The sequence below is a fragment of the Leuciscus leuciscus genome, assembly GCF_965113295.1.
Source record: "Leuciscus leuciscus genome assembly, chromosome: 14".
Taxonomy (NCBI): Eukaryota; Metazoa; Chordata; class Actinopteri; order Cypriniformes; family Leuciscidae; genus Leuciscus; species Leuciscus leuciscus.
This window is the reverse complement of record NC_138738.1, coordinates 11,670,569-11,683,308: the sequence shown is the minus strand read 5'-3', so window position 1 is coordinate 11,683,308 and position 12,740 is coordinate 11,670,569. Positions and strand designations below refer to the sequence as shown.

General features: G+C 37.2%; 1 protein-coding gene across 2 annotated transcripts; it reads left to right on the top strand.

Annotated features, from left to right (window-relative positions):
• The first annotated feature begins 366 nt into the window (after nt 1-366).
• Nucleotides 367-11,910, top strand: c1ql4b (complement component 1, q subcomponent-like 4b). 2 transcript variants are annotated; one of them, XM_082137198.1, is made up of 4 exons: nt 367-765; nt 1,329-1,433; nt 2,204-2,859; nt 10,402-11,910. In XM_082137198.1, the coding sequence occupies exons 3-4, from the start codon at nt 2,317-2,319 to the stop codon at nt 10,579-10,581; spliced, it is 723 nt and encodes a 240-aa protein (XP_081993324.1). In that variant the 5' UTR covers nt 367-765; nt 1,329-1,433; nt 2,204-2,316; the 3' UTR covers nt 10,582-11,910. The 2 variants fall into 2 exon arrangements, with proteins under 2 accessions (XP_081993324.1, XP_081993323.1); XM_082137197.1 differs by having other exon boundaries at nt 1,329-2,859.
• The last annotated feature ends 830 nt before the right edge of the window (nt 11,911-12,740 follow it).

Genomic DNA, 12,740 nt, shown 5'->3' with positions numbered 1-12,740 from the left:
GATACATCATCCTGTAGTACATGCTAAACTAATCTCTAAATATGTTACAATTTAGCAGTTAATATACGTTTTTCATTTGGAATTTGATTTCCCCATCCTCGAACCCTCTATAGTTAAACAGCTAATTTACAGTGGGTCCTATATTTCTAGCTGCGATCACCCCTCACTACTGCTATTAGTGACAGCATACCAGTACAACCTGACTTATTTTTATAAGTACTAATTGGGTAGACAGCAACCCTATTAGGATGCACATCTCCTCGGGAAATCGATTTCTTGATCTGCGAAGACTGGTGCGAGTGAGCGCGAGCGCGAGCGCGTAATTGTACGGAGGGCGGGGGAAGCGCGAGACAGACATCCCGCGGGTGGAAGCGCCTTTTCCTCACAGAAATCGAACAAGTGAGAAACTGTTGCTTCTTGATGATATCTAAACAAAGAAATCGCCATATCTGACTTTTAAATAGTAATTTGGTCACTAAATAAGATTTTACAAGTGCCAGTAGTAGTTTGATGATTCCTAGAGATATTAAACGATATAAGTATGAGTGTTTAAAGTGAACTGACTTGAAGACGCTGCAAAGAAGCAGCAAAAGGAGAAGACGAGATATTTCAAGCTGACAACAGTCTGAGCAGAGTGACCGTTAAAGAAAACCCCGAAGGCGCGAGATTCTCTGACATATTCTGAGCCGTTCGCGCACGCGAGAGGAGCTGCGCTGTCGTGCGGAGTTACTCATCAGTTTTCATATTTCCCTGGGAAATTATAAGGTAGGCAGAATTGTTTTGCAGTTTACATTTGTTCTTCAGAAATGTTTTACGAACTTTTAGCATAGGCTACTATTCTATAGAATTTCTCAATTATTTGCCTTTTAGTTGGCATCAGAATAAAATAAAAATGATTTCAGGAAATAAATATTTGATTTAATTAGCATCCTGCATTTACCATACAGAAGTTTAAAGACATTTGAGTGTAAATGGGCAAGACCTGAAAACAAGTAGCTGACACAACATTGATTGTTATCTGATTATTTAAATTAGGAAATCTGTGATGATAGGCTACTGTTTGTAGTTTTGGAGAGGTAGGCTATGTGTCTGTTAGTAATGTATCAACAAACTCTGTAATATAATAGTAATGACTATTAAAATTATTCATGTAAGTCACCAAGATGTCTTATGCATAAATTGTGCCTGTTTTTACTGTAAAATGCTCAGTATTGAACAGAAATAAATAACCTTACATAATCAGCATCAGGGATTCTTTTGGGAGCTCTTAAATTATTTCATAGGCTTTCTAATTCATCTAATTTAGCTTTTTTTATGTTTCAACTCAGTGAGAAACATGTCAAGATGCCAGAGGTGGGTGATCTTGGGACCTGAATGTCACTCAGCTGAAGTTTGATGAAGACCAGCAGGAATTGAAAATCAACCCGAGTGCTGTGAGCCAGATTTAAAATTATATTTCACAATCCACTTACCATCCGGCTTATAAGACATTTGCAAGCGAAGCATTTAAACCGAAGCATTTGAAGGTTTAAGATTGTCACAAAAAGACAAAATAATTTATAACATGGATTGTTTTTGATGAATCTGAATCACAGTCACAGCTTTCTTCTGTGAGAGGAGGGCAGAGTTTGTTTAAATGCTGCAGTGGATATGGACTTTTCTGGGAATTCTCCAGAACGCTTCTTGAACTTCTCCTGGAAAAATGAACCACACCGCTGTCACTCCAATAATCTATAAGGAGACATAACCGGCACACAGCAACCCCTGAGAAATACACATCCACATCACCTGATAGAATCTCCATCCTTGGACAAAATCTGAGACACCAAATCCCTCATGTTGCTTATATCAGACAAGCAATATATATTTATATGACAATATAAACCTACTGGATCATCCAGAATTGCTGTTCATAGCGATAACTGCGTCCAATGTGTGTCACTCAGAAGAGCGGGTACAGGTTAGAGGGCTGGCTTTTAATGTAGGCTAGTAAATACAAGCAAGATAAAACAGCAGAAATTGAAACTTTGGAACGGGAATGAACACAAACATCCTTAAAGACGTTGTTACATATAGGACATTTGATTCATTTGTTGCTGAAGGTGGATTTTTCTAGTTTATTTCTGAGACACAAGCCACGTTTCATCGTATCTGACTCCCTCATTAACTTTTCTATCTTACCTTAGTCCCTTTTCCTTCCCAGAGTTCATTCTGGCCGGGGCTGTTTCTTCTAAAGGGGAGGAGGACTTCCTCTCTATTGCTGCCTCACGCCTCAGCCGCAGGAAGCGCGTTATTGGCGCGGCAGTGGGTGTGGCCATGGTACTGGTGCTACTGGTCGCTATTCCACTATTGGTCCACAGCACCAAACTGGGTGGTTCTGGAGGTGGAGGTACGCATTATGAGATGCTTGGAAGCTGTAAGATGGTCTGTGACTCTTTAACGCCGACCAATGAACTAACACCGGTTTCGCCTCCTCCTCACGACATCCCTGGACGCAGAGGGGGAGGCAAGTCAGGTTTTCGCGGAAACCAAGGCCCACAAGGCCCACCAGGCCCACGTGGGCCACCTGGAGAACCAGGAAAACCAGGTCCGCCTGGACCTCCAGGTCCAGGCCCGGGGGGATACGTCCCATCGTTCTACAGCCCCAAAATAGCCTTCTATGCTGGTCTGCGCAAACAGCATGAGGGGAGCGAAGTACTCAAGTTTGATGATGTGGTGACAAATGTAGGGAATTACTATGAGCCTACCACAGGCAAATTCACCTGCCCTCTTCCTGGAATCTACTTCTTCACCTATCACGTGCTCATGAGGGGCGGAGATGGAACTAGCATGTGGGCCGACCTCAAGAAGAATGGACAGGTAGGAGATGTCTCTCTCTCTCTCTCACTCACTCTCTCTCTCTCTCTCTCTCTCTCTCTCTCTCTCTCTCTCTCTCTCTCTCTCTCTCTCTCTCTCTCTCTCTGTGTGTGTGAACACAAGGATTGTGTGCCATTTAGAGCTGATTTGAGGATACCTTTTAAATTCCAGTTCAACTCCTGAATCAAACTTTGGCTTGACAAACCCTGTTTCAAAGTTGAAAAAAAAAAGTCTGCAGAGAGATAGAATAATAGATAGTTAGAATGATAGATGGAATGACAGAATGATATATAGACAGGCAGACAGATGTATTGTCATAAACAGAATTACATAATCAGACATAGATAGATGGATAGATGGATAGATAGATTGATAGTGTTGATTTTGTGGACCAGTGTAAATTCTGCCTTTACCAGAATCCCTGTGTTGAATTACAATCCAGTAAATTCCTCTTCCTGTCATTCCAATTTAAGTTTCTGTGGGCCATGACCAATTCAAATTCAAATTCCAACTCGTGTATAAAGAGACCAAATTCTTAGTGTTGCATATCCCTGGTGAAAACAGCATTTGGATTCACTCTACCCAAAGGTAGAGTTTGCTAACTAAGTTTTTAGAGGCACTTTAACTAGACAAAGGTCAGACGTGAATGAACTGTATTGAAAACAAGAGTCTGATTTGACTGAAATATCTAACAAATATTAGATTCACCGAGGTAGGGATTAAGGAATACGTTTAACATTCAAATAGGATCCAGTAAGGCAGCTGCTCAATTATTCAGCAGTCATTTTGTCTGTCTATCACTTGTAGCCTTACTGAAGATACCTACAGTGGGAAAAAGGACAATGCAAACATTAAACAATTAAAATGTTCAGTTTTATTAGAAAATGAAGACTTACAAAGAGCATAACATATCAAAGCATGGTTCAAATGTGATTTGAGATGTGCCTTTTATTGAGAAGTCAATTTGGGTCTGTTTAACAGAGCTTTTAAATAAATACATTTTGCATAGTCAGAAACAACATTAGGTTAACAGTTTCCAATGAAAAAAGGACATTCATAACTAACAAACAAGCAAACACAGTCTCTTTGTCTCTCTCTGGAGTGGAACGGAATGCAACAGCTGGAGACAGTCCTCACAGGACCCGTGGATTTAGAATAAATGGAAAAAGTGAGGGGAGAAAAAACCTCTCCATCTGGTGAAACATGACACGGATCTGGGATTCAGGCTCTCTCAACTCAACCGCTCAGTTTTGATTTTTAGTAGTGGAAAAGAAAGCGGGGATTATCCAAGAGATATAAAAAAATTCCCTTGGCAACACTTGTTTACATACACACTGTGTCTCTTTCTTTCTCGCACACACACATGGTTTTGTGACAGATATATCAGACAGGAAGTGATGAAAACCCTTTAATGAGTCTGTAGCAACCTGTCAGCTTCTTCCCTTCAACACTAATGTCATTAACATGACATAACACCTGCCATCAATGCCCCATGTCTGTTCATCATATATAATCCAGAACAAAAGAAAATGAATCCACAACTGGTATCTGTGAAATAAGAGGTGGAACTGGTTATTTTCAAAAGCATATGAGCCATCTCAGCTAAATATATTGATTCAAATGCACACGCTCTGCATGTAAAGCCAATCTCAGAATCAAATTTTAAGCCAGTGAATTCTTTTTTTTTTTTTTTTACTGATGAAAATAAAAAATGTTTTTTACATTGGTCCAATAGAATCAACAGTAAAATGAAAAACCACCTCTGCACTAAACATCAAATTAGTGTTTGTCATACTGTAAAAATGTTTTGTTAGGTAACCTTAATGCATTCCAGAAAACATCTAAATTAACTGGTTAAGTAATATTACAATATTAGTAATAGTAGTAATAGTAATAATAATATTACATTAATATTATAATATGACTAAATAAATCAAAATTTAACCAATTCAAATATTTTTTCTGTTCAGATGGAAATCTCATTGGAAGAACTGATTTTACCTGTTTAATTTAGTTGACTGTTATAGCAGATCAAGTGACCTGAATTGACTTAACTGAACAATAGCAACATTAATACAGTATCAAATTTGTTAAATCTGTTATGGACTGATAAATCTGTTACATGACATAGAGGAGCAGATTGTCTCTGCCACTCATATAAAACCTTTTATTGCTGAATATACAATAGCAGTTGTGCTGTGGCCCATAACCAGGCTTGGGGATTCAACACAGCTTCCATTAAGTGGAGGACAAGATGCAGAAAATGAGAAGATGAGGAAAGTAAGCTTAGGCAGTGTATGGCATGCATGTTGTATTGCATATATTGTCATTCCAGTGATCTCCTCTTGTGTTAAATCATTCATGTCTTTAAGATGAGATTCCCTCTTTTCCACCTGGGCCACACAAACACACACACACAGCCACACTCTGCCACTCAGCCAATCTCTGCCCTTCGATTAATTATCTCTCCCCTTAGCTAAATTATTTAACCCATCTCAAGGTCCTCTCAAAGTATTCTCATAAACATACACAACCGCGCCAAGTTTGGGTTGCTCTTAAAGGGATAGTTCCCCCAAAAATTCATTTTATAGTTGTAAAATAGATAGAATAAATAGTTTAAATATTATTTCTCACCTAAAACAACAGTGACATGTGCAGGTTTTTCAACACTTTCCACTCCAAAATTAAAATAGTGTCATAATTTAGTCACCCTTAAGTCACTAATGGTACAAATGTACTTTCTTTTGTGGAATACCAAAAAAGTGTTGCTGTTTTTTTGTCTACACAATTGCCAACCAATGGGGTTCAATGTTGTTTTGGGCCTCACTGACTTTCATTGCTTTGACAAAAAATTGTTGTTTGTTCCACAGAGGAAAGAAATCCATATAAGTTTTGAATGACAGAATTTTCATTTTAGAGTGTAAACTGTTGTAAAACCTGCATGCCCATGTCAATGTTGTTTTAGGTGAAAAACAATATTTACACTATATGTATATAACTATTTTAAAATGAAATAGCAAATGAAAAAGGCAAAGGAGAAATCTAAAAGTGTGAGCCCACCCAGATGAGGAGGGCGTGCGATGGGAGGCGGTAAGATGGTGTGGGATGATAGAGAGATGAACGGAGGAGAGGAAGATGGATGGCTAATCAGAGGAGAGCCGACAGAGAGGTCGGGAGAAAGTGTTACTGCGAGGCCAGAGACACAGACAGCATCAGATCAGTGTAAGTAAGATAGATGAGCAAAACGACAGAAAGTGTGAGCGCGTGTGAGTGAGAGAGAACGAGAAATGACTACTGACCTCATTGCAGGTCATAGACTTGCACAAGCTGCTATACAAACATAGTCTATGAACTTCTATCTAAAACAAGTAGATTCTAACGCACTTTGAGACAAGCACAAATCTGCGGCCTGTAACTGCAGCGAGATCATGGCAGTTAGTTTTATTTTTAGAGAACTGAATATTAATGTATTTATGAAATGCCACTTATTAGTTGAAGTTTGGCTCCTCATGGCAGGAATAGATTGCATGGGGCTGAATAAGAAACGAAAACAGCATCATGAGAGGTGCAGCAGGGAGCTCAACATCCACAAATTAATGTCACTCAAGCAGAATACCCAGCCAATTTGCTTCTCATTACAAATTCTATTAATTAAATCAGTAATTGATTCTTGGCTATGTAAACATGTCTCTTCTCATCCCACAGTATGACTATCATTATACTTTAGGTTCAGCTTTAGCACTTCACCTCCCTGCCACTTTTGAAAACCTCTCTCTCTCTGTGGTCTCGTCAGAGTAGCGCAGCACTAATTACGGTGTGATGCAGAGAAATTGTTAGAAAAGCCTCAAACATCCTGTCAATTACACAGCAGCTAATGAGTTTACATCCTCCAATTAATTAATTAATACAGTTAATGAGGTAATCCCACAGTACCTTGACAGGCTTTTGCAGCTGTTGCAATAGACACTCGTACACCCATTTTCCCTGTATGTTTGCACTTTCTCCGCCCCTGTTTTCTTCTTTCATATCTCTATCTCTCATTTCCTGTGCTTTCGCTGCCCTTTGAATGGCCAAAGCTCGGTCTCAACATACTATGAGATTCCAACTTCAGTGTGCGTTTATAAAAGGCCCATTTAGGAGAGAACATACTGTACAAAACACACCTGTACATGAACCTATACGCACGGCATTATTCTCAAGAACAGACCTTTTTACCCGTTTTTTACCAAGGACATCCTGAGAGAAACACACTTGAAGCATTTAACCTTGAAGCAAGATGGGGAAAGGAGACGGACAGGAAAAAAGAATTATGAGATTCTGCTTGGAAATGATTGTAAATTTGTTTGGGCTGTTTAGGAGGAAACAATTTTGTACTTATATCTGGCACATTAAATTTGTTCTTTTCATTCATTTCTTGTTTTATCTCATGGATGTAGCAGTGTCCCCCATTGCCCACACCGGGTTGGCAATCCAACAAAGACCGTTTGCACAAAGACTTGCATATATTGTCTGACAACATAAGAGATAGAAAAGAAGAAAGACCATTAAAACTGAATGTATTCTTCATATCCACGTTTGATTATGTCACAAAACTGGTCTTTCTCAGATCCCCTGTATTTCATTTTATGAATTTGTCAAATGAAAAACACTTGCATCAAAAAAGCTAAATCAGTCATATTAATTAAAAATATTAATTATTATCAGTATTATTATTATTATTATGATTATCATTATTGATAAGAAATTTACTTAGTCATGAAACTTTATGAATATTATATACAGCATAGCTTAGTACACTGTTTTTTTGTTTGTTTGTTTTTTGTTTAGTTTTTTTACAGAAATGCCTTAAATACATTTTTGTACTTTTATGAATTGCCAAACAAATACAATCCAAAGTAGGCTAAAATTCTTTTAAAAACAAATAAACTCTTGAAAAAAGAAAATAGATTGAAAAGTAGCTGTAGGCATGTGTCATGTTTATTTTATTGGCTTTCATGAAAGTCAAGTAAAATAAATTACATTCACAACCAAATAAAATAAATTAAGTTCACAACCAATGCGTTCTGTGTAGTCTATTACTTTCATTTCTTGCAATTGGTTGTTTTATTTGGCTCTTGAATTTATTTAACGAATAGCTATGTTTACATTATCATCACTCTTTTCTGTCAGAAGCTGTCTGTATAGTTTAAACCGAAGACCTGCTATTTAATCTGATAACGGGTCCTTGAAATCACTGGGGGAAAACAACACATTGTACATTTAATAAAACACAACGTCCATATCGTTTAGACATTTATTGTTACCAGCTAGCTATATCTCTGTATTTCACACACACACACACACACACACACACACACACACACACACACACACACACACTCTTGCGCGCGCGCACACACCCAGTTAATAGTTAGTGACTCCATTTGACCGGTGGTCGGTGCGAAGCTCCGTTTATTGTGATACAGTGGAGTTATTGAGGAGTGGGTCCCATTAGGAGCAACAGCCGAGCCACAGCGCCGGGCAATTACCGATCCAGCGAGGCCCCGACGCAGACCCAGGCCTCCCGCGGGACCTGCCACCTCGCGCCGTTAATCAATCCGATTTAGACTGGACAGGGACACGCGCCAACACGAGACGCTCAGTGGAGACACGCGCGTGACCTGCATTTTATTACGATTCCCGCAGAAAAAGATGGATAGATGGTGCAAGCAATGAACAGATACGGGGGAAGAGGTGGAGGGAAAAGAAAGATGAGGGGAAAGACAGGGATAATTAATGAGTAGATGTGAGAAGAATTAAGCACAAATTCAAGAAATTGTCGATCACTTGAAGACGCGACTGAAATACATTTGAAAAGCATTATTCTTCAAAAGTACAAAGTGTATCATACTCTAGAATTAAAAAGATAAATATTTTATAGATTGTTTTATGGTAGCAGAGCTTGATAGTGAGAAGTAGCCTATAGGCTAGATTAATCTTAATTATACTACTCATTAATTATACATATGAATGAAAATATTAATAAAGCTTTGGTTCTTATACTAAGATCATGCATTAATTAACAGTGCAAAAAATTAGGCCGTGTTTGAAGCTTTAGGCATTAATCAGTGTTTTGACCTGAATGGTTTAAGACAAATGTGTTGATTTTAATGTTGACCTTTAGTGCTTTTGGTTATTCTTTATTTTAAAGTGTACTAAGTAATATCAATTAACAACATGTTGTCTACTTACTATGGGGCCAGGGTTAGGATTAGGTTAAGTGCATGTAATTAAGCACAATTAATAGTAAATACAACTACATGTAACATATAACAAAGACACTGAAATGAAGTGTTTCCGTGTTTTTTTTTTTTTTATAGGCTACTCCTCCCTGCTTTCCCTTCCACCACTTGAGTGTTTTTCTCTTAGCATGCATGTATGCAACTATAGGGACTATAGCAACTAGTTACATTGTACTTGTTATTCCAAAAGGTACTGAGTAATATTAATTAACTAGGCTACATGTACTTACAATACAGTTAGGGTTAGGGTTTGGTTTTGGATTAGTTACTTGTAGTTGTAATTACACATAATTTTTATAAATTGTTAAACTGTTATTACTATACTAAGTACATGTAGTAATGTGTAATTATGTTACCTTAAAATAAAATGTTACCACAAATAAAATTACATGAGTTTAACTATTTAACAAATGTGAACATTTGTGAATGACTGAAGACCTCAGTGTTTAACAGCCTTTCCATAAATTACACACCACACACATACAATATGCAGATCAATAAGCCTTATTCCCTTGGCCCTTGGTCTGTCTTGGTCTTTTGTTCTCTCTGTATATCCTACTTAGGGAGGAGATGAGAAATCATAAGACAGGAGGGAAAGAGAGATAGAGAGAAAGACAGACTGTTTTTTTAATATATATATTATTTAATTATTTATCTTGAATCTTGAAAGACTGCCACGTTTACAGAGAGATTTAAAGGATTTAAAGGGGAAGTTGTAGACTGCTGTCATATTATAAAGTTAAAGCTTTAGAGCTTAAATGCAAATAACATAAATGCACTCCATAGGACATCACAACATTTATTCCATCAAAAGGTGCATACATTTTTGGTCAAGATCTTGTATTGACAATGCAAGAGTCCAGCACTCTGTAAAGTCTCTTCCAGCACATCCCAAAGACTTTCAATGAATTTTAGGTCTGGATTCAGAGGTGCCAATTCATGTGTGAAAATGATTCTTCCTGCTCCCTCAACCTTTCTTTCACAATTTGAGCCTGATGAATCTTGATGTTGTCATCCTGGAATATGGCCATGATGTGTCTTCCTACACGGTTGTTTAAGAAATGAAAAGCTACACACTCCATCAGATTAGAAGAACTGTTGCCACATGCTAGAGACATAATAATCACTGCAATAATGATCCAATAAAGACTCTTAAGCATTTGCCTATTTAAATCTAAACAGGATTTATTTTGTGATGTATTTTGTCCTCCTGATTATTGTTCCTTTTATCCAACATTATTCTCTCTCTCCTTCTGTCTTTCAGGTGAGGGCCAGTGCGATCGCTCAGGACGCAGATCAGAATTATGACTACGCCTCTAACAGTGTGATCCTGCATTTAGATGTGGGAGATGAGGTCTGTGTGCAGCTGGATGGTGGAAAAGTACATGGAGGAAACACCAACAAATATAGCACATTCAGCGGCTTTCTCATCTACCCTGACTAACACACACACAAACATACAAAAACACAAATACTATATCACATATTTAACTCCCTCACATCAGACTAATTGATAAACAAAAACATTTGATCCATGTGATACAACACTTGATATAACATCGAGAGGAAACATTGTAAAATTAACTTTAAAGCTGAAAGTATACTTTCCGATTATAGCTATAAAGTCATCAGCATTGACAACCTATTTAATTTCATTCTAGGGAAAACAAAAGTCCGGGAATTGATTTTATCCTCTGGCAGTTGATTGGATTGTAAAAAGTGGTCTCTCTGTGACAGGTGTACAATCTAAAGATGAAAAAAAGCTTACTAAATATAATTTAAAGTAGGAAAAAACTGCCAATGAATTATGACAACATGCATTCTCTGAAAACAAATCTTAATAGTTGAGAACTTTTTCTTCTTCATTGTAACCAATTCGTGAACCATTACAGGCAAAAAATAGTTCTGAAAAGAAAATATTACTTTTCTCATTTCGCAAGCAGAGCAAGTTATGTTTTAATGAAAGATTACATTGACAAACATGCTTTTTCTTTGGAACATTGTGCACAGATGAATCGATCACTAAAACACCATGAATGTGTATTAAGAAAGTAAATAAGGGGTCAGCTTCGAAACATTGTTAACAGTCCTCTTGATGGTGTATTTACTACTTTTTAATTTATTTTTTAACTTGAAAAAGACTGGGGCTTAATTGTTTTATTTTGAGCCTATGGTGAACAGTATGTTTATTAAGTTGATATTTTTATTTTAGATAATGTTATGCTGCAGAATGCCTTTTCAAATCTTGTGTGCAAAGCTCATCCAGATCCATATAGCATTAGGCTGAAAAAAAGAAAACTACCTTTTAAGTTAAATTAAGGATTACCTCATTATTTTTGTTGCACTTTATGAGATCTCCATCCTCTGCATCATATGTATGTGTGTGCGTAACTTGGAAAAGGTTGTATGCATTCCATGGCATGGAAACTGTATGTTTTTAACCTCTATGTCTACTAAGTATGTACACAGTGTTTATACTGGAGAAATTTTGAGACTATTGTGAAATTATAGATATATATATATCAATTACTCACTATGTATAGTGGCACAAAACCTCCTGTAGGATCAGTTGTTAGTAAACATTTACAGTAAAAGTGACCTGATCCGTATGTGTGTGTGTGTGTGTGTGTGCGTGCGTGTGCGTGTGCATGTATCAGCAATGTAAGTTTTTAAGTGTGTGTCCATATCAATAAAAAGTGTTTGAAATTTGCTTCTAAATATTTTACTTGTAGATTGATTGCTGTTGTAAAGCCTTGATGTTGTGTAATTTATCATTATTGCAGACTTTTATTCTGGCATGTTAAAGAGTACATGCTGTAAATAAAAAATTAACACTTTCGCGTCAGTCTTCATTTTCTGAGTATAACACACATTAAATTGCCAACTAATTGCCTTCCATTTTTAATTAAAGCTGGACATTTGATGATCTAATTAATTTCATTTGAGTTTGTGCATTTGTACTGAATGCCAGGAAAGCCACTTCACTAGCCAACACATAATCAATAAATGTCTCCCCCAATTTGAAACTGAGCTCCTAATACTCCTATAAAAAGAACATGTAAGGTAGAAATACAGTTAAAATAGATTTAAATCGCAAACTAAATGAGCTTTCTTTCCTTCTCTCACACACAAAACACCACTATTTAGTGAGGAAGCCATTGACAGCGTTGATTACTATTCACCACCCAGACACAGACACTTTTCCTTGGTAATGAGGGGAGATAGATGGCTGGGCATCCTTTGAAGGACAATAGTAAAAAGGTCAAAGAGATGTTGGCTAGACAGCAACACCAACACTCTCTGAAATTATGATGACTCTGGCAGAAACATGGTTAGGAAGAAGAAAGTTTCAATGTTTGTCAATCTACACTGACATTGCAGGTCTCTCTACAGCTCAAATTTATTGTGTACGCAAGGCCTCACAATCACAGTTTAAAATATCATTTGAAAAAGCACTGAAGGGTGAAAGATTCTCACAAACTTATCATGTCGACATAGACATGAACATGAAAACGTATCCATCGATACACAATCAGACTGACAGACAGAAAGACAGAAAGAAAGAAAGAAAGAAAGAAAGAAAGAAAGAAAGAAAGAAAGAAA